This window comes from Aplidium turbinatum, chromosome 1 (genome assembly GCF_918807975.1).
Source record: "Aplidium turbinatum chromosome 1, kaAplTurb1.1, whole genome shotgun sequence".
In the NCBI taxonomy this organism is placed as follows: Eukaryota; Metazoa; Chordata; class Ascidiacea; order Aplousobranchia; family Polyclinidae; genus Aplidium; species Aplidium turbinatum.
This window is the reverse complement of record NC_137472.1, coordinates 44,951,239-44,978,369: the sequence shown is the minus strand read 5'-3', so window position 1 is coordinate 44,978,369 and position 27,131 is coordinate 44,951,239. Positions and strand designations below refer to the sequence as shown.

Below are 27,131 nucleotides of genomic sequence, written 5' to 3'. Positions count from 1 at the left end.
TATTGGTTCACACAAATAAGTGGAGCCAAATGCAGATAGCAAAGCTATTGACATCTTCTTGAGACAGCTAAATTTCTCCGGCAAAGATTCCCAGCACGTCAAAATGCTTGTTTGTTTGTTTTCAATTGTTTCCAGCGATCTCCGCATTTTGACGAATTTTGATGTCCACAATAAGGATGCTTTGAAATCGATCAGCTGCATCTGGAAGTCTTCGCTGCTCTCGGGCTTGATAAGAAATGAAAATACTGAACCAAAATGTTGAAAATCTTGAAATCTATTGAGACGTTAGATTCCTCATGTACACATCAATTTCAACTATGTTGACTTGGTGATCCAATGAGAAAACCTTCAGGTATTTAAAGTAGCGAAAAGTTGCAGTTTGGATGTCCCTTGTGTAGATATATATCCAATTTAGCTACAAAACCTTTCCATGCCTCAAAAAGATCCATCACCGTTTGTTGTTAACCTTGCAGACGAAGATTAAGTTCGTTAAGGTGGGTATGGTGAGATCTGCAAGAAACATTAGTTTTACAAGCCACTTTTTATCCTCCAGTTCAGGGTAGATCTTGCCTTTCCCTGCCAAAAAGACCCTTATCTCGACTAGACATTCAACAAACCTCAAGAGAACCTTACCGCAACTTAACCACCTGACACTGCAGTGCAGGGGCACATCATGGTATGCACTGTTCATCTCTTCAAACAAAGATCGAAACTGTCGGTGTGTTGTAGCAGAGCATGCGACAAGGTAATTCACTATTTTCGTTACGGTTGACATTACGTCATTAAGAGCTGAATTTGAAATCTTCGCACAAAGGTTTTCTTGATGAAGAATGCAGTGCAATTTCATAACAGGGTGCCCAATCTTTTGCTCAACAAGAGTCACAAATCCACAGTGTCGTCCTATCATAGCAGGCGCACCGTATGTTGTAACCGAGAATATCTTTTTTATATCAATCCCTCTTTCCTCAAAATGGTTAGTGAAGGTGTCAAGTATATCTTTCCTTTAGTAGTACCATAGGCTACATAGGTTTCAAGCAACAAAGCTCTTCATACACCTCGCCTTTACTGCAGTACCTAGCTACAATCGCTAAACGTGGATTATCGTTTATGTCTGTGCTTTCGTCAAGAGCTACGCTGAAAATATTTGCAGCTTTTAACGCAACATTTCGTTGCTCATTTACATCTGCAGCCATGTCCGCGATGCGTCTCTCCACTGTCCGGGGAGAAACAGGCATATCATTCATCCTCGAAAATATCGTGCTTTTGTTCGGTAAATCATCAAACAACACATCGGCACAACTGAGAAAAGCCTTTTTTACAAACTCCCCGTCAGTAAATGGTTTCCCATGTTTGGCAATGACCTCTGCGACTTTGTAGCTACTTTCGATTGTTCGATTTGTGCTATGAATCACCTTCTTGAAAATGCTGCTTTGTTTTTCGTAGCCAGATACTGCCCTTTTCAGTGATTCGATCTTCTCTGCATCGTCCTTCAAGGATTTCTCGTGCTTCGTTTCAAAATGTCGTTTTATGCTTGATGTTCGGCAAACGACGTTTTCACAACACAGTGCACACACACTCACACAGCTCGGTCGTCTCGAGAAACGAATCCAAAAACTGTCGTCCAGGATTCTTGAGATGATCTGACATCTAATTTCCGTCTCTTGGGATACGCCATTAAACCTAATTTCATAAGTTAAATTCTGTAAATATACCCTAACCCTGATAAAAAAAAAAAAAAAAACGAACACTGCAGATCAATGTTGCCACTCTCTTGTCATGAAAAAGTACTAGATTTGACTGAAAAAAAAACACTAGAAAAACTAGCTTCACAAAAAACTACTTTGAACTCTTTTCACAGTTATTTGTGTGTATTTTTTAAAGTATTTATGCTGAATATCTCAAATTTAGTCATCATTGGGTGTAACCAGACAAAAAACTCACTCTCCACTTTGAAAAGCACTACAAACACGTTGATGCTGCCAAACAAAAAATAGGTGGGGCTACTTTGAACACTGTCCAAACTTATGCATACCAACATAACGCTAAATCGCTAAAAAACACTAGAACACTAGATGCAATCCAAAAACACTAGATCTAATGGAAAAACCACTAGGAGTGGCACCACTGCTGCAGATCGAACTGGAAATAAGTGCAACCATTCAGTTGAGTTAGCGCTAGTGATGTAATAATAATGTTAGTGATGCAATGGTTGCACCTTCTTAAAATGCTATAACGTGCGCGTCAAATCATTTGGCGTGCCATGAAAAATCATCTCGCGTGCCACAAGTGGCACGCGTGCCAGGGGTTGCCGACCCCTGCCCTATGTCATTCAAAATAGCCTAAGTTTATTGAGTTTGGAAAACATTAAACATTCATGTGCCTACACATCAACCAGGTAGGCCTAAGTCAAAGTAAATATTTTGATGTATTAAATAGGCTACTATGCCTTGCCTAGCGATGAAAATACAAATATGCTAGTGATAGAAACGCTCCAGCAATTTAAAGGTAAGTTATTTACCGTCGCCTATAGCCTACATCCAGGGCCGGTTTTAGGCCGATTTGACCGATTAGATCAAATTGGACCCCGCACCTTGAAGGGGCCCCGCGCTAGCGGGGGTCTTTCTGTATTACGAGGTTTAAAATACTACTGAAACGTAAAATAAAAAGACTTAACAGTTTGTCAATGCTTTCTATAGAATGCGAGATTGCTAAAGCCATTGACTTTGAAGTTATTTTGAATGACTTTGCTAATAAAAAGGCAAGAAAAGTTTTTTTCTGAAAAACTAAAGGTTAATCGCCTAATTTTCCTTTTTTGCTATTAAAAGTAAAACAACATATCGTAAATAAACATCCACATTACCTTTAATTTGTTTTATAGCAAGTAAATGTCTATCTTTGTAGTTTGTATGTACTGGTATGTATTTTATGATATATAAACACCCATAAATTTTGCTATGAAGAGTAGGGGCCCCGTCATCACATTTCTAATTGGGCCCCGCGGTTCCTAGCACCGGGCCTGCCTACATCTAACTTAGTATTCGAGTCATAAACTTCAAACTGAGCTGGTTGTCCTTGAAGCAAGTGCAGTGAAGAAAATTATTTGTTACTTTTGATAGCCTGACTTACGAATTATAGCCTAATTAGACCTAGGCTGTAACAAATTGTTGTAGGCCTAGTTGTAACGTGAAGATGATCCTTGAGGTTGTTGAGAAACGTGAGACACTGTTTTCCACAAGCTCGTTTTCCTTTGATCTTTTCACGAAAAGCAGTGTGTTCTAATCAGTGATGTAGCCTACGCGTATCCTACAAAAGATATTAACACCGTCAGCCCAAACGTTCGAAAAACCATGCGTCAACGTAGGCTGACTTGTAAAAAAGCTGACTTGTAGGCTGACTTGTAGGCTGACTTGTAAAAAAAAGTTGTCAGCGTCAGCGCATACACTAGCGTGAACTCATTTTGTTTGCTCGGTGCCAAACATTCACACGGTTTTAACCACTCGAAACACACAAGTTTTATTTTGAATTTCCACCAAGAAACACAGCAAGCATCTGAAAGTGTTCATCTGACATTTTGCTGCGTTTTGGTTGCAATATGTCTTTGCCCATTGAAAACATTTTTTCAACTGCAAAATTAAAATGCAAACAGCATCTAAAACATTCAAAAGTATACTTTGACGCTAAAATAGACTACGCTAAAAAACCGCGAAAACTTTACGGCGTAGCCTCAAGCGACAACTATCCAAAAAAAAATGTGGCCGTAACCGTTAGCGTAAACAAAAAGTCGACGCCGCAAGTATACGGCGTAGAATTTGCGGCGTATACGTCGGCCTACATCTCTGGTTCTAGCCTAATTGTTCGTTTCTCATGACATGGCCAAAAAAAAATTGTTTATCGCTTCATGATGCTTTTCAAAAGGTTTCAAGTCTGACTTAAAAATTTTCCTTGGCTATCTATTGTAACTTCACTCTCTCAAACTTGGTGGCAGGGCCTGTATTAATGATTCAAAGCCTCTACAAGTGTGCGAAGCTGCCAGGATTAAGCTCCCTAAGATGCTTTCTCAGACTGATGGTGCCGATTCTAATGTTAGATGTGTATTTTCTAGGTAAGTATGCAAATGGTACAACAAATACTGTACGTTAGAAAATTAAGTTTTTGCAGACCTTTGTGAGATTTTTGGTTTTGCTTACAATTCTTGATCTTCTTCTTGCGTTTGAGGCCGCCACAGATCACGTCTTCGAAACTCTGGGAAAGAATCTTCTAGAATATTTTACGTCTGTTTGGAGACTAAAACCGTTGCTGCACATGTAAAAACCAACAACTAAAGTTGCCAAGCGGCCATAATTTGGCAGAACGTTGGCATCACTTTGTACACTGCTTTTAATGGATGAAAAAAAAATTTTGGACATTTATTTATGGTAATATTTAATTTAACAAGATATGAGGTAAGTGATGTACCATAACTGCTACATTTTTTGTGACTTGTCCTAAAACATTTTAATTTCATTGTGTGCTGTGGTTCTTCCCTGGATTATCTGGCAACACTTCCAACAACACCCGTCCCAACCCAAACAAGTTTGAAGTTGTGGTTTGATGATTCCAACAATTTAAATTCCAACTTTATTCTGAAAAGTAAGTTATCAGTTATAGGGTAGAAGGTTAGCAGTTTTGTTACAGTCGCTTTCGTAAAGTTTTATTTTCAAAATTTTTTGACCTGCAGAGTACCGGTATTGAATGGCTAGCATATGTTAAGTTACATTATATTGGACAGATTGTCAGTGGGGATAAGCAACGATACGGTAGAAGTCAATTTATTAGTTTTAATAGCACAATATAACAAACAAGCGAGCGAAACTGTCAATACAATGCGTTGTACAACTGCAGGTTAGATTTTAGCACAATTAGGATCATCAATTTTACGAAAGACCACAAATGGTCATCTAGTCAGCCATCATCCTACAACAATAAATCTCACTGCACAATCATACTGTACAGTGTACACACAGGTGTGCAGAGATAGGCACATCTTTCAATAAAAAAAGACTTAGCTACTCGCATTGTGAACAGCGTTGTTGGTTTGAATCTTCTTCAAACTAAGAAAGCTGAGGATAAACATATCCTGTGACCAGATCCAAACAATATGAGATTGTGTAGCCTTCTAGATTACAGTGTTCATCGAAGTTTTACTGAAATAACAGAGAAGAACATATAAAAGCCACCATAACAATAAAACAGGATAATAGCACGAAGAATGGCCTCACAAAGGTTGATTTTTGGTGAACTGTTCTTTAGGCTACCCTATTGTGCTTACCTGGGTTTTTTTTTTGGCAGTGGCTATTTGACCGGCGCCGGTCTTTGAATCTGAAACACTATTTGACCTGTCATGACGTTACTATACAATCCCTTTTTTTCTTTTTCTCTTTCAAAGCAAAAGACGGAAGCTCGTAGGCTATATAAGTTCTAAACCCGACCAGTTTATTCAACTCATTACGTGGCGCATGCAATACGTCGCCGGCTCCTATACTAGAGGGACTGAGTACGATACTACCCGGAAGCGTTCCTTTTTTTATTCATTTTTTTTTTAACTAACTTTTGACCCGAAGTGCATTTTTGTAGTCAATTTTTAATTTGAGTTGTCTACAGCCCAATTTTTTATGTGTTTTTAAATGTGAGTAATAAAGTTAGAGTTTTTTTAATTTGCTGGAATTTGAGAATTTCTCTGGGTAATTTTCCGTTTGTGGCCGTGTTAACTATAGCCTACTACATAATTTTTCATTCAGGCACGTTTTAAACCTTTCAAGGTTTTGCCACCTTTTCCCGTTCATTAACGTGCTGGTAGGTCTACATCGATTTTTGTAGTTAGTATCTTTTTCGTCCCGGACGCGTTTATGACAAAAAATAAAATGATTGATTGATTGATGTGACCGTGTTTGCCGAACAAACCATTACATTTTTGCTCTCAACAAGTGAGTTACATACAATGCTTTCAAGCCTTAAAGCAGCCGGCGGCCATCGCGGCCATGGCCGCTAAGCAGTGCTTGAATGACCGCCGGTGCTACCTTCTCAGTCGGCCAAGTTTGGCCGCCGGTTTCTTCTGGTCAATTATTTAATTTCGCAATAGAATGATCGTGGATTAACTGTTGAAAATATGTAGTATCAAAGAGTGACGCAGAATTAGGTCAGCGCGTCATAATCACCAACTGTTGTATTGTGCGGAACATTTGCTATCTGCGATCACCAGCGCTGTAAGTCTTGTTTGTAATTCCCGACCTTTATTTTAACAAAGTCTTAATCCGAAGTGCTAATTTACATCGGCTGGCAATATTGTCGTTTTTATGTCGATGCAATGTTGTCGGACATTGAATCGTTGTTAAACAGGAGAACTATATAGGTTAGTTCACATCCGAGGGAAACACATGACTTCATAGTTGAGAAATGTTCCCGCTGTGGGTTAGTGACTTCACACTTTCAATGGTGACATCATAACGGTATAAACGGTCAGGTTTTATGAAAGGCGGCATTCGGTAATGCAGTTGAAACAATTTGCTGAGCAGCGAGCAGTTGAAACAATTTAGTGTCGTTAGTAGATGGTCCCGCAATACCGGATTACAATCCCGATAAAGCAGTTATTGCATGGTACAACGATTCTTATTGCAGGACGTCGCCCAGACTTAAGAGATCATTTTAGCATTGTAGCAAGTTTAATTCTATTTACTTATGCCATCGTTATTTATTTGTATTTTGGCCTCCAAGCGCGCAAATTTGGCCGCCGAGAAGGAGCTCCCAGTAGGCCACAATGGCTGCCGGAAAAAAATACGAGTTTTAAGGCCTGGCTTTTTGGCAGTGGCTTTTTGACCGGCGCCGGTCTTTGAATCTGAAACACTATTTGACCGGTCATGACGTCACTATATACTACAGTCACTTTTTTCTTTTCTCTTTCAAAGCAAAAGACGAGAAGCGCATATAAGTTCTAAATCCGACCATCTCATTCAACTCGTTATGTGGCGCGTGCGATACGTCGCCGCCTCCGACTCTAGAGGGACTGAGTTCGATACTACCCGGAAGCGTTCTTTTTTTTATTATTTTTTTTTAACTAAATTTTGACACGAAGTACATTTTTGTAGTCAGTTTTTAATTATTTTTTATGTCTTTTCAAATGTGAGTAATAAGGTTAGAGTTTTTTTAATTTGCTGGAATTTGAGAATTTCTCTGGGTAATTTTCCGATTGTGGCCGTGCTAACTACTGATACGGTATATACTAGGGTGCACCATTTGCCCCAACTTTTTACAAGAAAGCCTAACTTTTTTTTACTTGTGAGGTTAGCTTAGAAAATAACTATTCCTAAATTTTGAGTTGCTCGGACAAGGTTTGACCCCCCCAGCCGGCCATTATTTAAGGCCACTTACAACACTTTTTGGCGATTTTTACCACTAGAGGGCGATGTGTAAAATACACAACTAACAATTTAGTTTCAATAGATGCCTCTCTTCTTACTAAATCATTTAAAAAAAAGTTGGTCAAAATTGGATGAGAGGATGCAGAAATATAGGCAACTTTATACATTCTTATGCTTAAGAGCACCTCTAGTGGTGATAATACATTATCAGATATCTTGCTTCTTTCTTATCCAAATCAAATGAAACTGGTGTCTAACCCCCCATTTTCGAGGGTGGAGAATTCATTTTTGATGCTTATTTTACAAATTGGTCACTATAGGGCACTATATCCTCATTCACTCATATATCACTATATCCTTCATCACCTTCAGATCTTGGTGGAATCTTTCTCCCCTTACTCATCGCTGACCACACCAATGTTTTCCGGGAAATTAGCAAGATGGCAATGCAAAAAATGCATCTTGATGCTCATGTTGCAGCCGAGTTCTTTGTAGCTTTCCAATAGCCTCTGAACAATTTCAATATAATTCTCTGCCCGTGTACTCCCAAGAAATCCCTTGACAAGGTTTTTAAATGATAACCACGCATTTTCTTTCAATTCTGACATTGAACCACAGAATCGTTCATCTTCGATGAGTTGCCGAATTTGTGGACCATCAAATACACCAGCCTTATTTTTTTGTATTGACAGGCCAGGAAAAGCCAAAATGAGGTGATTGAAAAAGTTGCTTTCAGTTGACAATGCTTTAACGAATTGCTTCATTAGGCCGAGCTTTATATACAGTGGGAAAATAATTTTCTCTTTGTCAACAAGGGGCTCATGTAGAATATTGGGATCACCAGGTTTAAGGTCAGATCTCGGAGGCCAATTCCTCTCCATCCAGTGCTGATCTGGGCTCTGCTGTTCCACATACACAAATAGAGGGGGTACTTTGTGTATCTGTGTTGCTGACCAAGAAGAAAACATACAATCTTAAAGTCAACACATATGATCCAATTGTGCTTGTGATATTGCAACGATTCCATAACTCTTTTTATGTTTCCGTATTCTTAACGAAGACTAACTGAATGTGCAATTGGTACTACACCGTATAAATTGACATTATGGAGAAGGTTGTACTAAGCTCCTCTTTGAGCTGTCAATGAACATTCGCCATTCAGTTAAGTTGTAGATCGGAATTCCCAACTCCTCTAGTAAACCTTTTACATTATGGCAATACACAAAGCCACAAATACACAATGCAACTGTCACTTCGAAAGTACGGTAAAAACACACTTTCTCTCGATCGAAAGTACGATATGGTACCTTCGCTCCTTTTCCAAGTAAGTTTTTCTCATTTAGTCTGGATGCTAAGTTCCGAAGCTTTTTTCCTAGTCTCAAATCATTCAACTCATGCTGATGGAATACTCCAAGTTCTGAATCATCTTCAATTTCAAAATCTTCATCATTAGGCCTGCCATCAATAAGACATTCATCATGATCCAAATCTTCGAGCGTAGGTGTTTCGAATACCAATTTGTCACGTGTTCCCTTGGTCCACATCCGCAAACTCTCGATACACTGCTTACATACCTTGTGGGGTGCTCAAGACTTATCTTTATCACCAAGTTTTCTTTTTAAATATGCAAAGTAGGCTTATTTGACAGATGCACTGACGTCTTTTCTTTGGCTAGGAAAGTAAAACTGCCGCAAATATATATAGCAAAAGGAAACCAGGTTATTTAGACACTGACGACGAGAAACAGCAGACGCAGTAGCAGACATGATAGTATTCTAACAAACAAACGGCCTACATACATGGTTGAAAGTGGAAAGCAACTAACTTTAATTTTACCATTCTAATCTAGTTTCGTTGGATGATTGCATCCTCCAACCAAAAATGTGGGAAAAAGCATCCACCTAAATCGATGCCTATGCCTTTGTTGCTTAATAATTGAGTTGACCCTTCTTGTATATAACTTACTATATGTTTTGCTTGTGCATTCCTAATTACGTATAGAAAAGCTATATGGCTAAAGCAGCGGCGCAACTAGAAAAAATCAAAGGGGGTCGGCAACAAGAGAGAAAACTAACAATTATTTGTAGAAGCGGATTTTCACAGTTAGATTGTTAGAATATCAGCCTAATGTAAATTAACAGCGCAATTGTGACGTGCAAAGCGACCTTTTTCGGGTCTGCTACTATTCGGTGAGTCCGATTCGGTGAGTTCCTAACTTCTAACCCATAACCTTAACTCCTAACCCTAAAACGGCAGTGATAATTAGGCTACGGTACCCGATAATTTAAAAAAAAATGGAAAAAATCCCCCGTTAAGGGATCGGACTCACCGAATCGGACTCACCAAAACGGGCCATTCCGACCTTTTTCGCTCTGTCTGCGCTTGCTACTCACACTCAAAAAAAGTTTCCAGCACTTGCGAAAGTAGACAGCAAATTGTTTGCTCTCCAGGCCCACATTTTAAAAAGTATATAGTCCACACAAGCTTCGGGCCTGGATACACGTCAAGATTAGGAAGAAAATTTAATTGCCATTTTTTTGATACCAAAATTATAAAATTAGTTTAAGAATGTGTGAAGTTGCGACACTACGAAGATTACGAATCAGGCTAGCCTAAAGCCAGCTGCAGTTTCGTTTTGTGGGTTAATAATAAGGTTGCATCCTAAGTTAGCCAATTTCGCTGAGGCTTTTCGGTCATTTGTCCGAAATGACTTCAAAAAATTCGGTCATTTTTTATTTATTTCGGTCATTTTTTCTGATGAAAATATTTCCTTTCAAGTAGCTGATACAAACAAAATTTGCACTTCCTGACTAGCTACAAGATTAAATTTCGCTGAGAAATGTTGTCGTGTTTTATCGGAGAAAAGTTAGAACAGACAAACGTTCCTTCAAAGTTCATCAGCGAAACTCAACCTTGCAACACCTGGTCGCAGACATTTTTTATTGCACCGAATTGACTATATTTTTTTCCAACATTTTGCTAAAAAGTCGGTAGGCTAAATGACCGAAAAAAATACCCAGTTATGATGTCACCATTGAGGGTGTGAAGCCACTAACCCACAGCGGGAACATTTCTCAACTACAAGACACGTGTTTTCCCCTCCGATTTCAACTAACCTAGTTCTCCTTTTCAACAACGATTCAATGTCCGACAACATTGAATCGATATAAAAACGACAATATTGCCAGCCTATGTATATTAGCACTTTGGATTAACACTTTGTTAAAATAAACGTCAGGAATTGCAAACAAGATTGATAGTGCTGGTGATCGCAGCTGGATATATTCCATTTATATACAATAGCAAATGTTCCCGCGCAATACAACAGTGGTGATTATGAAGCGCTGACCTAATTCTGCGTCACTCTGATATCCCATATTTTCGACATTTAATCTACAATCATTCTAATGCGAAATTAAATAATTGGTTAGAAGGAACCGGCGGCCAAACTTGGCCGACTGAGGAGGTAGCACCGGCGGTCACTCAAGCACTACTTAGCGGCCATGGCCGCCGGCTGCTTTAAGGCTTGCGTTATCTGTACCCGGACGCAATCATTCATTTAAAGCGATCGATATAAATTCAAGAAGAAAATTCTATGGCACAAGTTTGCGTGAATAAATGACGGTCTGTTAATATTTTGTATTGCAGTTTATGCGACTTGAGCGCAGGCCCGGATTTAGGGGGGGGCAGAGGGGGCAGTTGCCCCGGGCCCCCCGACTTTTGAAGGGCCCCCCTATGTGGAAAAAAATGTGATTTTGTGCTATTTTTTTCCTTTTGGCCTTTAAAGTTTCTGCAAAATGCTGTGCAGTACTGGACTGATGCTACTGTATACGTAGAGATGGTTTTTCGCGCCATAGGCGCGAAAAATTTTTTTGCACGGGGGCCCCCCGATCTAAAAGTGCCCCGGGCCCCCCATCAGCTAAATCCGGCCCTGCTTGAGCGTGAAACAAGTTTGGTATGCATAGAATGTAGCTTGAACTGACACACGTTAAGTAGTACGTAAGTCTCAGTCTAGTTAGTCGTCCCTCTTTTTGAAGTTGCAAATCTTAAAGGGGGCTGTCATGCCGACTAGACAGCCCCCCTAGTTGCGCCCCTGGGTTAAAGTGGTGAAAAGTTGCATACTTTGGATGTATGCTGTAGAGCAAACACTTGGCGTGATAGAAAAAAACTGGCCACAATTTTGAAATCAGCACACCGGAATTAGCCTAAATCAAGTGTGAAATCAAAGTCAACAAAAATTTGTTTCAAAGTTGTTTCCCAGTGTAATTTGCCTCAATTGAAGTGACAATGATATAGGCAAATTCTTTTGTATATTTATTATTTGCTAGTTTATTGCAATAACCAGGGGTTCTTAAACTTTTTTTAACGCGGACCCCTTTGCCTTAAAACAAAATTGGTTTGCGTGGACCCCCTTTATGGCCTAGTCCGAGAAACTTTTTAGATCAGCATGAATTGGACATAACCAAATAAAATTGAAATGAATTGGTAACAAAATTTATTTCTATTTGAATTAGGACCTTCTGATGATCCTCCTTTTAGGGTGAAGAGAGTAGTAACTATCTTTGATTTGAGGTAACAAAATTTATGTTTCATTAAATTTAAAAAATAGCGAATGCAGATTGTTTTTCATTATCTTTGATTTAATTTCTTTAATTTGAAGGATGCTGCTGTTCGTCTTCAACAAAAACATGAAATTGTGCCTTCGTCTTTGATAGGGCAACACGCATGTCATCCTTTGCATCCAATCGGTTTCGACTCTTTGTTTTCATAGTTACCAAGGATGAAAATCCAGACTCACATAAATATGTAGTTGCAAAAGGGATTATAGCAGCCATGGCTCTCTTTACCAAAAACCTTTCACAATCTTAACCGAGCCTAGCTGACGTCTAGCTTAGCTGCAACTGATAAAATTTTGCAATGTTCAAATAGCAATAAAAGCAACAATGTGGCAAAGACAACAAAACAACAATTCATTTTTGAAATTATACACTAGGATTTCCATTTGCCTTCATGGACCCCCTAAAACTAGTCCGCGTACCTCTTGGAGGTACACGGACCCCAGTTTAAGAACCCCTGCAATAAGCCATTGCTTTACTTCTCCATTAAACATCTCATTTTGTGTAAGCTAATATAAAAAACCGCAACTCTCCGTAATAACACAATTTCATCTTTTGCATACAGTAGTGTAAAATAAAAAATATGATGTTTTTGTCATTCAGTACCAAATCTGTTAAAACCAAGCATCAAAAATGAAATCTCCACCCTCGAAAATGGGGGGTTAGACACCAGTTTCATTTGATTTGGATAACAAACAAGCTAGTTATTTGATAATGTATTATCACCACTAGGGGCGCTCTTAAGCATAAAATTATATAACATTCCCTATATTTCTGCACCCTCTCATCCTATTTTGACCAATTTTTTTTTTAATGAATGAGTAAGAAGAGAGGCATCTGCTGAAACTAAACTGTTAGTTGATTATTATCCACAGCGCGCTCTAGTGGCAAAAATCATCAAAAAGTGTTGTAAGTGGCCTTAAATAATGGCCGGCTGGGGGGGTCAAACTTTATCCAAACGACACAAAATTTTGAAGTTGTCTTTTACTAAGCTAACCTCACAAGTAAAAAAAAGTTAGGATGAAATGACAGAAGTTTTAAAATTTTTGGGGCAAATGGTGCACCCTAGTATATACTAGCCTATATTATTTTTCAATTCAGGCACGTTTTAAACTTTTCAAGGTTTTGCCACCTTTTCCCGTTCATTAACGTGCTGGTAGGTCTAAATCAATATTTGTAGTTAGTATCTTTTTCGTCCCGGACGCGTTAATGACGAAAAATAAAATGATTGATTGATGTGACCGTGTTTGCCGAACGAAGCAATACATTTTTGCTCTCAACAAGTTAGTTATATACAATGCTTCTTTTAAAAAAATGGTAATGGTATGTAAATGTAATACAACTCAAATTAAAAATTGACTACAAAAATGCACTTTGGGTCAAAATTTAGTTAAAAAAGAAGAACGCTTCTGGGTAGTATCGAACTCAGTCCCTCTAGAATAGGAAGCGGCGACGTACCACACGCGCCACGTAACGAATTGAATAAAATGGTTGGATTCAGAACTTATATGCGCGCTTTTCATCTTTTGCTTTGAAAGAGAAAAAGAAAAAAAGTGACTGGACAATGACGTAATGACGGTCAAATAGTGTTTCAGATTCAAAGACCGGCGCCGGTCAAATAGCCACTGCCATGCTTTTTTTTAAAAAGTCGTAATGGTATGTAAATGTAATGCAACTCAAATTAAAAATTGACTACAAAAATGCACTTCGGGTCAAAATTTAGTTAAAAAAAATAAATAAATAAAAAAATAGAACGCTTTCGGGTAGTAGCGAACTCAGTCCTTCTAGTATAGGAACCGGCGACGTATCGCACGCGCCACGTAACGAGTTGAATAAAATGGTCGGGTTTAGAACTTATATAGGCGCTTCTCGTCTTTTGCTTTGAAAGAGAAAAAGAAAAAAAGTGACTATATAATGACGTCATGACTGGTCAAATAGTGTTTCAGATTCAAAGACCGGCGCCGGTCAAATAGCCACTGCCTTTTTTTTCGCTGACACTTTTCGGTCATTTGTCCGAAATGACTTGAAAAAATTCGGTCATTTTTTATTTATTTCGGTCATTTTTTCTGATGAAAATATTTCCTTTCAAGTAGCTGATACAAACCAAAATTTGCACTTCCTGACTAGCTACAACATAGGCGCCAACTTTTTATGCTGTATTGATACATAAAACAATAGATGAACTAGCGATCAGCAGCAGGACAACATTTTTTGAATGCAAACCGCAACAGCTTCACGATAAATAATCACTAGAACGAGTAGGATGCTACAATTCCACACCAGACAAAATCTGTCATTTTTACATTGATTTAACGTCTGCAGACGTTGAATCAATGTAAAAATGACTGATTTTGCTGCCTGCGACATAGCAAAAATCTACCATTTTGTGTCGATTCAATGTCATCAGATGTTGCACAATTGCAAATGCACCCAAAAACAACATAATTTGCTACGTTGACGGAGTGTGCGTTTAGCTTTGCGCTTGCAAACAGACTCGATGTTGCTTTCGAAAGTCGAAACCTCTACAGTGAATTGTCGCGGCAGTGAATCGCTCGCTGTGAAAATGAACTTGAAGTCTCGGCACGACGTAACCACCAACCAACGCAACAAGGGCTGGTACAAACCGCGCACATGCGGAATAATCAACGCAACAACGGACTCGCGCAAACTGCATGGCGCACACACGACCGTTGCCATAGAAACCTTATCAAAGGCGGGAATATGCGCATCTTTTGTTTCATCTGCAACACGAAAACAGGTCAGTCATAAAGTTGAAAGCAGGTCAGTCATAAGTTGAGATATTGTAGTGAAAAGGGAGCTATGTCAAGTCGAAAACTTAATCAAACGTCTCTCCGAAACTATTTTTCAAGGGCTGCTTACGGATATCGGCAACTTTTATTTTTATTTGTTCAAGGTGACATGCTGTTGAATTGATGTAAACGTGAATGATTTTACTTTCAACAGGTACATTTTCAAGCGTATAATCAAGTTAGTACAGTTGCATTCCATCTTCAAGACATTGTCATTCCATTTACAGTATACCTTTTACTTTTTAGTAAACCTTTTCGTCTCGTTTCATGGTAATAAATCTAATTCGTTGCTTAACTTTATGTTGTGCTTAGCTTAAAGAGTCGCAGTCCATCAACCGCTCGCCTACGCAGACGCATGGCATGTGTTTGCTTAACGTGGCTAAGCACAACATAATTAACGGTAGGTCGAACGTAGCGATAACTCTGAGTGTGGCAATAAAAGCAATCCTAGTGTGACGACATAATTATGTCATCCATCTGCGTGACATTTTGCTGAATTTACGTTGCTGCTGATGAAACACGCTTTCGCCCCCACGACCAAAAAAATAGTTAGGCGCCTATGAGCTACAACATTAAGTTTCGCTAAGAAATGTTGTCGTGTTTTATCTGAGAAAACTTTCTTCAACGTTCATCAGCGAAACTCAACCTTGCAACACCCAATTTGACTGGGCTGTATAGTAGGGTGCATCAAACCCCCCAATGTCAATGAATTGTCATGTAGATCGGTACCAATGTTCCATTTAGGCCAAAAACAAAGTTTGTGAAATTTGGTTGGAATCCGCACCTGCCTATGTGGGCAACCATCAACTTTTCTTTTCAGGGTTGCCATTTTGTAAATACTATATATAATTAAATGAATTTTCGCATTTAACTTTAATAAAGTTTATGATTTCAGGGGGAAAGTGCACCATAGCATACCTTATTTATTATTACAGCGTTTCCTACATTTTCAATTTTGGAATCCAGCAATTAGGCTTTGGTTTTACTTTCTCTTTTACAAATTTTTGTAAATAAACGTAGTTTTGGGCAAAATTCTATCTTTTCAGATTTCTGATTGTAGTCATACGTTTATATGACAACTACTAGAAACAAAATATATGGCTTAGGTGATGCTGTCACTAAATGGGATAGCGAAATAACAGGAAGCAGTCTTCCAACTGCGCTACAGATTTTGAGATCTATTATCTTTCACTTAGAGGACGGATATAGTGAAAATCGCACAAAATATGAGGCTGCCAAAATAGTGTACATGAAAACTATTCCATTTTTTGAAAAAGGAGGCATGTACCCATGTTAGCTGAGCAGACATGTTGTCAAAAAATCATAAAACTGTTACAGGAGAATGAGAAACTGAGGAGAATACCGAAGGCACGAAGAACAACTCCTGCTGTAATTGCTAAGGTTGAACAGTACCAAAATGACCTGTCGAAAACATTCCCTTTATGGACTCCAAATTCCGAGAAAATAATACAAAACCCAGAAGACATAAGATTTCTAAAATCGATGAAGACTGATAGAATAGCTACTATAGCTGGTTTCGATATGAAATCATTTTCAAAACTGAAAAGGAAACAGGAGAGATTTGTAAGCGCAGAGAAACGGCATGAGAAATCTGCTAGAGAAACTGAAACTTTATTTTCTACTGTTGGATTCGAAAGCAGCTCTAGCGAGGATGAAATGCCGCTATCATCATTTATACCACAACAAGCTCCAAAATCTCACAAAAGGACTGTGCGCACAGGGAATGAAGCTTTCATTCCACATGACATTGTCAAATCTCCAAAATTAGTAGCATTAGCTACTAGAATAAAAATGACAGCAGCACAACAAACTGCGTTTACGGAGGCTTTCGTAGAAGAAGCTGGAGGAGATGCTTCAAAAATTACAAAATCCTACTCACAAGCTGACAAGGCCAGGCATCAGGTTAACCAAGAAATAGCACAGGAATGTAGAGAATTATGAATGCCACCGAAGTTTATGTCGCTACATTGGGATGGCAAAGGGCTCCCAACCCTCGCCAATAAGTACGAACACGAAGAGAGGTTGGCGGTTGCCGTAGGTGACTCGAAAGAACTGAAATTACTAGGAATCCCAGCTTACAAAACAAGAACTGATTAACGGGCTGGACATATCATCTTAAACTTAAGTTGTGGATTGTTGCATAGCTGGCAGTGCTCGGAGAATGTAGTCAATATGGTATTTGATACTACATCGACTAAAACAGGTCAAATGACAGCTGCAGCAGCATCTATAAGTATTCAGCAACAACTTGATCGAGCGTTGCTATGGTCAGCATGCCAACACCACATTGGCGAAATCATAGTGTCTCATGTGTTTGAAGACTTGAACATTGAGTCATAAAAGTCTCCGGAGATCACTGTTTTTACCAGGCTCAGGACAAGCTGGAATCATCTTCCCCACGATGGGGATCAAGGACTGAGCCACTTGGATTTACAATGCTTTTCTGTAGAGGCACGTCCTCTTATTCAAGAATGGATAGATGAAGTCCTCGAACTTGCAAGAACTCAGCTAGAGTATAGGCGTGACGACTACAAAGAAATGATGAGTTAATGCGTGGCCTATTTAAGTTCTGATACTGTGAACTTTAGCTTCAAACAACCAGGTGCCATCCACAAGGCCCGATGGATGGCCAAGATCATATATACCATAAAGATTGTACTGCTAGAAAGCCAAATATCTGAGCTGCCAAAGGGGACAATAACTACCAGTTCTCAAATACCGAAGCTAAAACGATTCGTGACATTCATTTCTCTGGTGTATTGTCAATGGTGGTTTTGTTGCACAGTAGCTGTCGACGCCCATGGAACAGCTTAACTTTATATCACAAGATTTTAAAATACAGAACAGTGAACGAACTGATATCAAACAGTGCAGCGAAGAGTTTCAAACGACATCTATGGTATCTTTCTGCTGATATGGTACCATTGGCTCTCTTTAGTTCAAAAGTTCCGAATGCTGAAAAGAGACGAATAGCCGATAAGCTCATCGATATGAAGCCAGCAAATCCACTTGTATCACCGCTAGATCGCACTGGTTCCGGATACGGAAACCCCAATTTCCCAAATGAAATTACTCTAGTATCATGTCTGACAGATTTCATCACAGTTGACTCGTGGTTTTTCTTCCATATCTTGGAAATAGACGATAGTTTTCTCGCTGTGCCTGTGGGCGAATGGTCGCAATCTGCTGCTTATCAGTCAGCGCTTCTCTACGTTGGTTCAGTAAATGTAGTCAACGATGTTGCTGAGCGTGGTGTACAACTGGGTACCGATTACTTACGCAGCGCTAGGAGTGAGAAACATTTTCAAAACACTATTCAAGTTGTTGAAAGTAACAGGAAGCACATTCCAAACTTACGCAAGAGAAAATCTGTGCCTGCAGAAACTGTAACCAAGTGATATTACATGACTATTGCTTTTTTTAAGACTGAGAGTACCGGTACGTTTAAGCATATTGGAAGACATGCTACACAATTTTACACGGTCGGATTTTCCACTAGCATGATCTTGAATAAAGTTATGTTCAAATACTTATGAGTTTATATCAATATCACTTCATGCCATTCAAAATGTGCTTAGACTAATATTATAGCATTTATCTCATTTTTTTTTTTTTAAGAGATTTTCAAGCTGCCGGTTGCCTACATAAACGCTATCCAATTTCAATGATCTTTGAACACAGTAACTTAACTTGGTTAGTCTAACAACAGGTGGGATCTACAAATTAATTTCTCAAAAAACATAAAAATGTTGGGGAGACGATGCACCCTACTGTAGTGTATAGTGTATATTTTTCGGACATTTTGACCGAATTGACTATATTTTTTTCGGACATTTTGCTAAAAAATCGGTCAATGACCGAAAAAAAAACCCAGGCGCTTACCAGTACTACCATAATTAAAGGGTTCAACCTATTTCATCCCCTGAAAAGATTAAGAAAAAAATACAGCAGAACCGAAGTCGCTGATCGGAGTTGCCCCAATACTTCAAACATTTTTTCCTTGAAAATATCGAGAGAGAAAAAAACAGAAGCGCTGAAGTCGGGGTTAGGGTTATATATCTGGATAAACCAAACCTCACTTTCAGGTTAGAATTATCGAATTAAGATTGTTGCCCCTCCATTACAAATGATCACGAGCTGCCATAGTAATAATAATGGTGTTGCAAGCACAGTGGCGCTTTTTCACCTTCATGATAACTTACATAGCAATATTAAATAAATAAAAAACGAAATACACTACCAAAAAGGAAGTCATAAACAAGAGAAAAAACACCAAGAAAAACAAGTCAATATGATACTAGAGCGTATAGTAGATCTTCTAAAGGCACAGCATAACACTAAAAATCAAACAAAAACACCTAGGGCTGGAGACACCATAAATAAGATAAAATATAACTGTCAGTAGAGATAGGTAATAGGTATATATACATTACATCATACCATACATAGTGGGCTACATAATGTATATATATACTGTACAATTTACAAGATGTAGTGAATATCAACGTTAGTGGAGGCGGCCAGTACTTGCAAAATAATTATGACTACCCAAGTGGGTCAAATTTAACTTCTCTATTTCTCCAGTTATGATCCAGTCATGCTTTGAAGCTGTTCAAACTAGGTGCTGTGACAATTTTCTCGGGTAACTTATTCCATTCATTAACGATCCGATTCGGAAAAAAATTTCTTTGATTTGTTGTTTTGAAGGTGCCGTACTGCTTTTTAATTTAAATTTGTGACCTCGAGTATTGTAGACACATTCCCTTCCTGTAAGGAAAAAAGTTCTTTTTCATTAACATCATAAAAATGTTGAAGATACTTGAAAGTTTGAATCATGTCATTTCGGAGTCTTCTAACTGTTAGTGTTGGTAGGTCTAGTCTTTTATTGTAAGGTAGGTCATGGAGACATGGGACAAGTTTTGTGGCTCGACGCTGCACACTTTCTAAAGATACAATGTTGTATTTGAGGTATGGGTGCCAAATGGTGTTGTTGTATTCAAGTTTGGGTCGTATTAATGTTTTGAACAGGATAAGAAACATTTTTATATTGAGAAATCCAAATGACCTCTTGATTAGTCCAACAAGCCTGTTTGCACCAGATACCACCGATTGATTGTGGGTGTTGATGGTTAAATTGTTGGGTCATTCTTTTTCAAATCATCCAGAAAAAAAGTGAAAATGTAACCCACCATCTCAGATTTTAATGAAACTTTGCACAATTGTAGAGAAAGTTGTACTGAGCAAAATGAAACCAATTTTACCGAAATCGGTTCAGTACATCCGAAATTATGCGCATTTAAAAATTGGCAATTTCAGAATCACTCAAGCGTGAAAATTTGCCCAAATTTTTATGTGGAGAGTTTGATGTTGTGTAAATCAGCAACATTTTAAGCTATGACCTTCAGATTTGGTGAAGATACACTTGAAGATAGTTGTCAACCTCATGCAAAGTTTCGAAACTCTAGGTCATGCATGAATGATTTTGTCGTTGTTTTAGTTGGGGTGCATTTTTGAAATCAATCAACCATGACATGTTTTTGCGATGTTGTGCCGAACAAAGCGATACATCAATATTATCAAGTAAGGTATCAAATGAAAGGTCTTGACCTCCTCTTTCTGTTGGTAAAATAAAATATGTGTGTATTTGTGTTTATCTTGTTCAAACAAGCAAAAGATTAAGAGTTATTGCTTTTCATATATTTTTGCTGAAAATACACTCTTGAAATGCAATGCTCGTTCAATGAATCAGCCTAATTGGTCATTTAATATAATAACAGTAGCTGCAATTACAGTAGTGGCTATTAGTGATGCAAGCCGCACAGCGTACGCGGTTGCTTTCGACTTTTTTTGCCGCGCCGCGTGGAAGGTTGAAATCACAAAGCCGGGCCGCTTGCCGCGTAAACTTTCAAGAAATGTTAAAGGTTCCAGAAGAAGATATGGCTGATACTGCTTCTTCTTGTAACACCAATGCAACTGGTATGCCAGATGATACAACTTCTTTCAAGTGGCTCATGGAATTGCTGAAATCAAAGATCAACAAATCAGAAACAACAAGACCACAAAAAATCCAAATGTTGACAATGGTTCCTCTATCTTGGAGTCGTCAGAAAGTGGCAGATTATTTTGATATTTCCGAGTATATGGTTAGAACAGCAAGAAGCTTGTTGCAACAAGATGGAATTTTGACCATGCCACCACCAACTCACCAAGACAAGGAAAAACTCTGCATCAAGATCTTCAGCAAGGAATAATCAATTTTTACTGTAACAACGAGTATACTCGGCACTCGCATTATGCCGGGCATCAGTGATCGGATGAGCATCAGAAAAAATGTATATGAGCAAAAACGATTAATTCTTTGCACATTAAAAGAATTACATGTGGCGTTTCGAGACAAACATCCTGAAGACAAAACCAGTTTTTCTAAATTTTGCACCTTAAGACCTAAATGGTGCGTTACTGCTGGGTGTTCTGGAACTCATTCTGTCTGCGTTTGCACAATCCACCAAAATGTTATATTGCTAATAGATGCAGCGCAAATTGAAGAAAGATACCAGGATCTCATCAAGCTGTTGGTCTGTGACACGAAAAATAGAGATTGTATGCTAATGAGATGTCAACATTGCCCTAAACAAGAAGTTTTAGAAGCTTTCTTAAATGACAAATTTGTGGATGTGGATGAAACAATAACATTCAAGGAATGGACGGCAGTTGACCGCACTGAATTAATCACAAGACAGATGACTGTTGCAGATTTTATTGAAGTTTTAGTCCAAAAATTAATCAATTTGATATCTCATTCATACATTGCCAAACAGCAGTCCAACTATCTTCAAAACCGAAAAGAAAATCTTGATTTGCCTTCAGTTTTAATTCTTCTGGATTTCAGTGAAAATTATACATTCCGATTTCAAGATGAGGTTCAAGGATATCATTGGTCCCACAATTCTTGTTCGGTGCACCCAACAGTATGCTATTTCAAGAATCAAGATGACAAACTTTAACACATCAACTTCTGTTTTTTATTTGATGACATGCAACATGATGTTGCATTTGTCTACGTTATTCAGTCAGAAATCATCAAAGTTTTGAACAGCAATATTCCTAACCTACAGACAGTGGAATATTTCTCTGATGGCTGTGCTGCACAGTATAAAAATTTCAAATTTTTTTATAACTTGTGTATGCATAGTTGCATACTCAAGATTTCGGCACCAGAGCATCATGGTCCTTCTTTGCAACTTCTCATGGCAAGTCACCCTGTGATGGGATTGGGGGTACAGTAAAACGTTCAACTGCCATGGAAAGTTTGCGAAGACCTCTTCAATATCAAATTGGATCGTTAGATGATATGATTATGCACTGTGAAGAAAAACTGCCAAATATTCACTGCTTGAAAATTCAAAAAGGGGATATTGAATTAGCACGTAAAAGTTTGGAAAATCGCTTCAAATCTGCTACCACAATCAAAGGTACAAGAGAATTTCATTTTTTCAGACCGATTAGACAAACAAAAACTTCAATGAAACGAATCAGCAATGACATAAATTGTTCCTACACCAGTAGTTTTCATCCTCTGTCTCTCAATTCCAGCATGGTTGTTGATTCAAGTCCAGTGCCTAAACAGGGTGACTATGTTGCTGCTACCTATGATGAAAAATGGTATGTTGGTGTCATTCTACAGGCAGATAAAAACAATGGAGACATTTTGATCAATTTTATGCAACCACATGGGCCTTCAAATTCATTTACTTGGCCTAAACACCAGGATAAATGTTGGATTCCAAACGAACATGTGCTGTGTGTTATTGATAGTCCTAATCTTGCAACAACTAGAGGACAATATCAATTTTCACAACAATCTATCAGTACCATTTCAACAAAATGGAGATCACTTCATGCATAATAAGCGCACACTATATGCATGATTATTTGCCAATTACTTGGGTATGTTCAAATGATGAACTTTAAGTGTTATTTTCAATAAAAATATATGAAAAAGAACAACTCTTAATCTTTTGCTTATTTGAACAAGATAGACACAAATACACACATATTTTATTTTACCAACAGAAAGAGGTGGTCAAGACCTTTCATTTGATACCTTACTTGATAATATTGATGTATCGCTTTGTTCGGCACAACATCGCAAAAACATGTCATGGTTGATTGATTTCAAAAATGCACCCCAACTAAAACAACGACAAAATCATTCATGCGTGACCTAGAGTTTCGAAACTTTGCAAGAGGTTGACAATCATTTTCAAGTGTATCTTCACCAAATCTGAAGGTCATAGCTTAAAATGTTGCTGATTTACACAACATCAAACTCTCCACATAAAAATTTGGGTAAATTTTCACGCTTGAGTGATTCCAAAATAGACCATTTTTAAATGCGCATAACTTCAGATGTACTGAACCGATTTCGGTAAAATTGGTTTCATTTTGCTCAGTACAACTTTCTCTATAATTGTGCAAAGTTTCATTAAAATCTGAGATGGTGGGTTACATGGCCTGGATGATCTGAAAAAGAATGACCCTGTTGTCAAAAATTACTCCAAGGTCTTTTTCATTCTTAATGCATTTGAGGACTGTAGATATTCCACTGGTATTTTTAAATTTATAATAAAAGCTGGGTGTGTGCTTCCCAATAGACATCGTGGTGCACTTTTCTGGGTGAAATACCATACTGGAAGAACTTCCAGGGGTGGGTAAACTTGTTCAATGAAAGAGTCACTTGCGAAAACTTACAACCACTAGCGAGCTGCAAAATGTGTAGCGTCAGTAAAATATGTTAATAATGCAAGCTTTACATGAAATAACTTAACGGAAACAAAAAACAGCAAACACCATATTAATTAAGTTTTTGTTTGATTTGCCAATCTCTAAAAGTGTGGACTATATGTGTTATCAAAGGAGTCGACTTTTCAAAAAACCTTGGGCAGCTAGAAAGGTGATTTCATAACCATACAGGCGCTTGTGGTGAGCATATCTTCCCTTGTGCTAGTCTTTAAAACCTTTGATCCACACTCTTCCCTTGTTTTCCAATACGCTTTTTGTTTGCGGACCAATCCTTCCTTCCTGCAACGCCTCAACGCAAATGCTGCATGTTACTACATCAGCAACTTCATCATACTGAACCTATGGAAACTCAGTCTTCCGATGTGGTTGATATTTTCTTCCTTCGCTGTTAGGAGTGGGATTTTCACTTGTACGTGCTGCAGTGGCGCTTGTATTCAATAATCAATTAATCATTAATGTGTAACCCAGTGAATAGAAAAACAGGACAAAATTAAAAAAAAAAGAGTTGACCTTTCCAAAGTGGTAGCTTTGAAATTTTTATAGGCTTGCGCCACTTTTTGATCTGCAAAACGATATTAATGCCAGCTGGTTGGTTGGTTTTGAATCTTTATCCTCGGACTGACAAAGCCTTGATAGGTTATTTCTGGTAGTTTCGCATACCGTACTTGTAGAGGCTCTTGACACAGAGCTGGTTACCGAGATTGGCAGAGTAAAGTTTTCTGATTGTTGAAGTGTTGTTGCCAGGAATTATTCCATTCACTAGGTGCCGCTGAATGGAGAGCAGTCCTGAAAGTGTGTTGCTCAATCACACTCCCTGGGAGCCAAACCAGCGCCGCGTGATCTTGAGCTGGGCGCGTAACCACTGAGCTAACGGGTCGCAGTTTACCCTATTTTTTGTTTGATTTAAATGAACTTACCAGTGTACTAGGCAACACTATTTTTTGTGTAGTTGAATAAGGTAGTGAGAGCCCTGGTTCAATAGGGCACATGTTTGATACTGCTTTAGACCAATAGAGCATGTAGCTGTGTTGTGGCCTTATCAATCAAAGGCATGTCGTCAATTGTATAGCCCTTTATTTTTCTTATAATTATGAACAGTACTGCTGCTCTAGAGAGCAATGCCTATGGCTTGCTTAGGGACGGTACATTACGGGACGCGCAACTCCGTTGTTCCTTCAACATTAGAAGGGTCAATTGCCAATTTGACATTTTTTTACGCTTTACTGCTGGCTTGCTTTCAACTAAAAACCTTAAATTACTTTAAAACCAACTTCACTCTTCTTATGTAACCCATAAAAAGTAAAATATTTTGTAAATTACAAAAAAACGTAACCCTTCTACTGTTGCGGATAAGCCAAAAGCGGATGAAGTTTCGCATCCCTATGATCTACAATCCTTAGGCTTGCTGAACTGCAATCAGTTGTATCATCTGGATTTTTTCACTCTTTTTCAGGTTTATCTAAATTTTAATCAAATCTTGTCAAGATGATGAACATTGAGACTCAAGCTCCTCTCACAGTTGCTGGTGAAAGGACCACTGGAAAAAATGTACGAACACAAAATGTTCTAGCAGCCTCATCAATCGCTAATATTGTGAAGAGCTCCCTTGGTCCAGTGGGTCTAGATAAAATGTTAGTTGACGATGTTGGAGATGTTACTGTTACCAATGATGGGGCAACTATTTTAAAACTGCTAGATGTTGAGCACCCAGCTGCTAAAGTGCTTTGTGAGCTTGCTGATTTGCAAGACCAAGAAGTAGGAGATGGAACAACTTCAGTTGTACTCATCGCTGCTGAATTGCTCAAAAATGCAGATCAACTAGCACAGAACAAAATCCACCCAACTTCAATTATAAGTGGTTACCGTTTAGCATGCAAAGAAGCTATTCGTTACATGAATGACAATCTGACTATTCCTGGTAGTGAATTGAGTAAAGAAGTGGTGATAAATTGTGCAAAAACTTCAATGTCATCAAAAATTATTGGTGTGGATTCTGATGTTTTTGCCAGTATGGTTGTGGATGCAGCAAATGCTGTGAAGTTTGTTGATGCCAAAGGTGTTGCAAAGTATCCGATAAAATCTGTAAACATCTTGAAAGCTCATGGGAAAAGTGCTAAAGAAAGCATGTTAGTTAATGGTTATGCCATTAATTGTACTGTTGCTTCAGAAGCTATGCCCAAAAAGATCACTAATCCCAAAATAGCTTGTCTTGATTTCAACTTACAAAAGACAAAAATGAAAATGGGAGTTCATATTGTTGTAGAGACACCTGATAATTTGGATGAAATTCGTAAACGTGAAATCGATATCACAAAAGAACGAATTGCAAAAATCATGGCTGCTGGTGCAAACGTAATTTTGACTACGGGAGGCATTGATGATCTTAATCTAAAATACTTTGTGGAAGCAGGAGCAATGGGCGTGAGACGTGTGTTAAAGAGAGATCTGAAACGAGTAGCCAAGGCTACTGGGGCAACATTATGTTCCACTTTGGCAAATCTAGAAGGGGAAGAGAGTTTTGATGCCAGTATGCTTGGACAAGCAGAGGAAGTAGTTCAAGAACGAATTTGTGATGATGAGTTAATTTTTATTAAAAGTCCCAAGATTCGTTCTGCCGCCTCAATTATTCTTCGTGGGCCAAGTGATGTTGCTTGTGACGAGATGGAGCGCTCACTCCATGATTCTCTCTGTGTTGTGAAGAGAGTTCTTGAATCTAAGAGCGTAGTTCCTGGTGGGGGAACTGTTGAAGCAGCGTTATCGATATTCTTAGAAAATTATGCAACGTCAGTTGCAACAAGAGAGCAACTAGCTATTGCTGAATTTGCTCATTCTTTGTTGGTTATCCCAAAAACTTTAGCTATTAATGCTGCTCAAGATTGCACGGAATTGGTAGCAAAGCTGAGGGCATTTCATAATGAAGCACAGAGTAACCCAAAGCGAAGAGATTTGAAGTGGACAGGCTTAGAGTTAACCACTGGGGTTGTTCGTGACAATAAAGCAGCTGGTGTCCTGGAGCCGACCATCATCAAGAGCAAAAGCATCAAATTGGCGACTGAAGCAGCAATTACTATTCTTCGAATTGATGATCTGATCAAATTATATCCTGAACAGAAGGAAGGCGGAAAGTCTTACCAGGAAGCACTCAACGCTGGAGATTTAGATGGTTAAACAAAATAACTGATTTACACTCAAGTTTGAAATATAAGCCAATCTGACAACCTGTCCATTGGTTTTGTTGTTTTTGTCCAACGTTTACAACATTTTGTGGATAATTGAATTTGTAGACGGCTTAATAAAGCCTTGAGACATGTAGGCTACTGTGAATGTGCAGTGATTGATTTTTAGTGAATTGTAACCGGCTGTTTGTTTATCAAACAGTATCCTTGTTTCATTGCACGTTTGTTAAGCTTTGGTCTAAACTTGCTCGATTAGTTTTCAACACATGCCTAAAGTTCTCAACGTAAAGTGTGTAACTTGAAGTACCAGTA

General features: G+C 38.5%; 2 protein-coding genes across 3 annotated transcripts; both read left to right on the top strand.

The window, feature by feature from the left end:
* The first annotated feature begins 4,343 nt into the window (after positions 1–4,343).
* LOC145780814 (T-complex protein 1 subunit alpha-like) lies at positions 4,344–27,131 on the top strand. Of its 2 annotated transcripts, none has more exons than XM_082592459.1 (2): positions 4,344–4,442; positions 25,097–27,131. In XM_082592459.1, the coding sequence occupies exon 2, from the start codon at positions 25,129–25,131 to the stop codon at positions 26,809–26,811; it is 1,683 nt and encodes a 560-aa protein (XP_082448585.1). In that variant the 5' UTR covers positions 4,344–4,442; positions 25,097–25,128; the 3' UTR covers positions 26,812–27,131. The 2 variants fall into 2 exon arrangements, with proteins under 2 accessions (XP_082448585.1, XP_082448592.1); XM_082592466.1 differs by lacking the exon at positions 4,344–4,442 and adding an exon at positions 4,611–4,629.
* LOC145769866 (uncharacterized) lies at positions 21,135–21,845 on the top strand. Its single transcript, XM_082581411.1, has one exon. It carries the CDS (start codon positions 21,135–21,137, stop codon positions 21,843–21,845), a length of 711 nt encoding a protein of 236 aa, XP_082437537.1.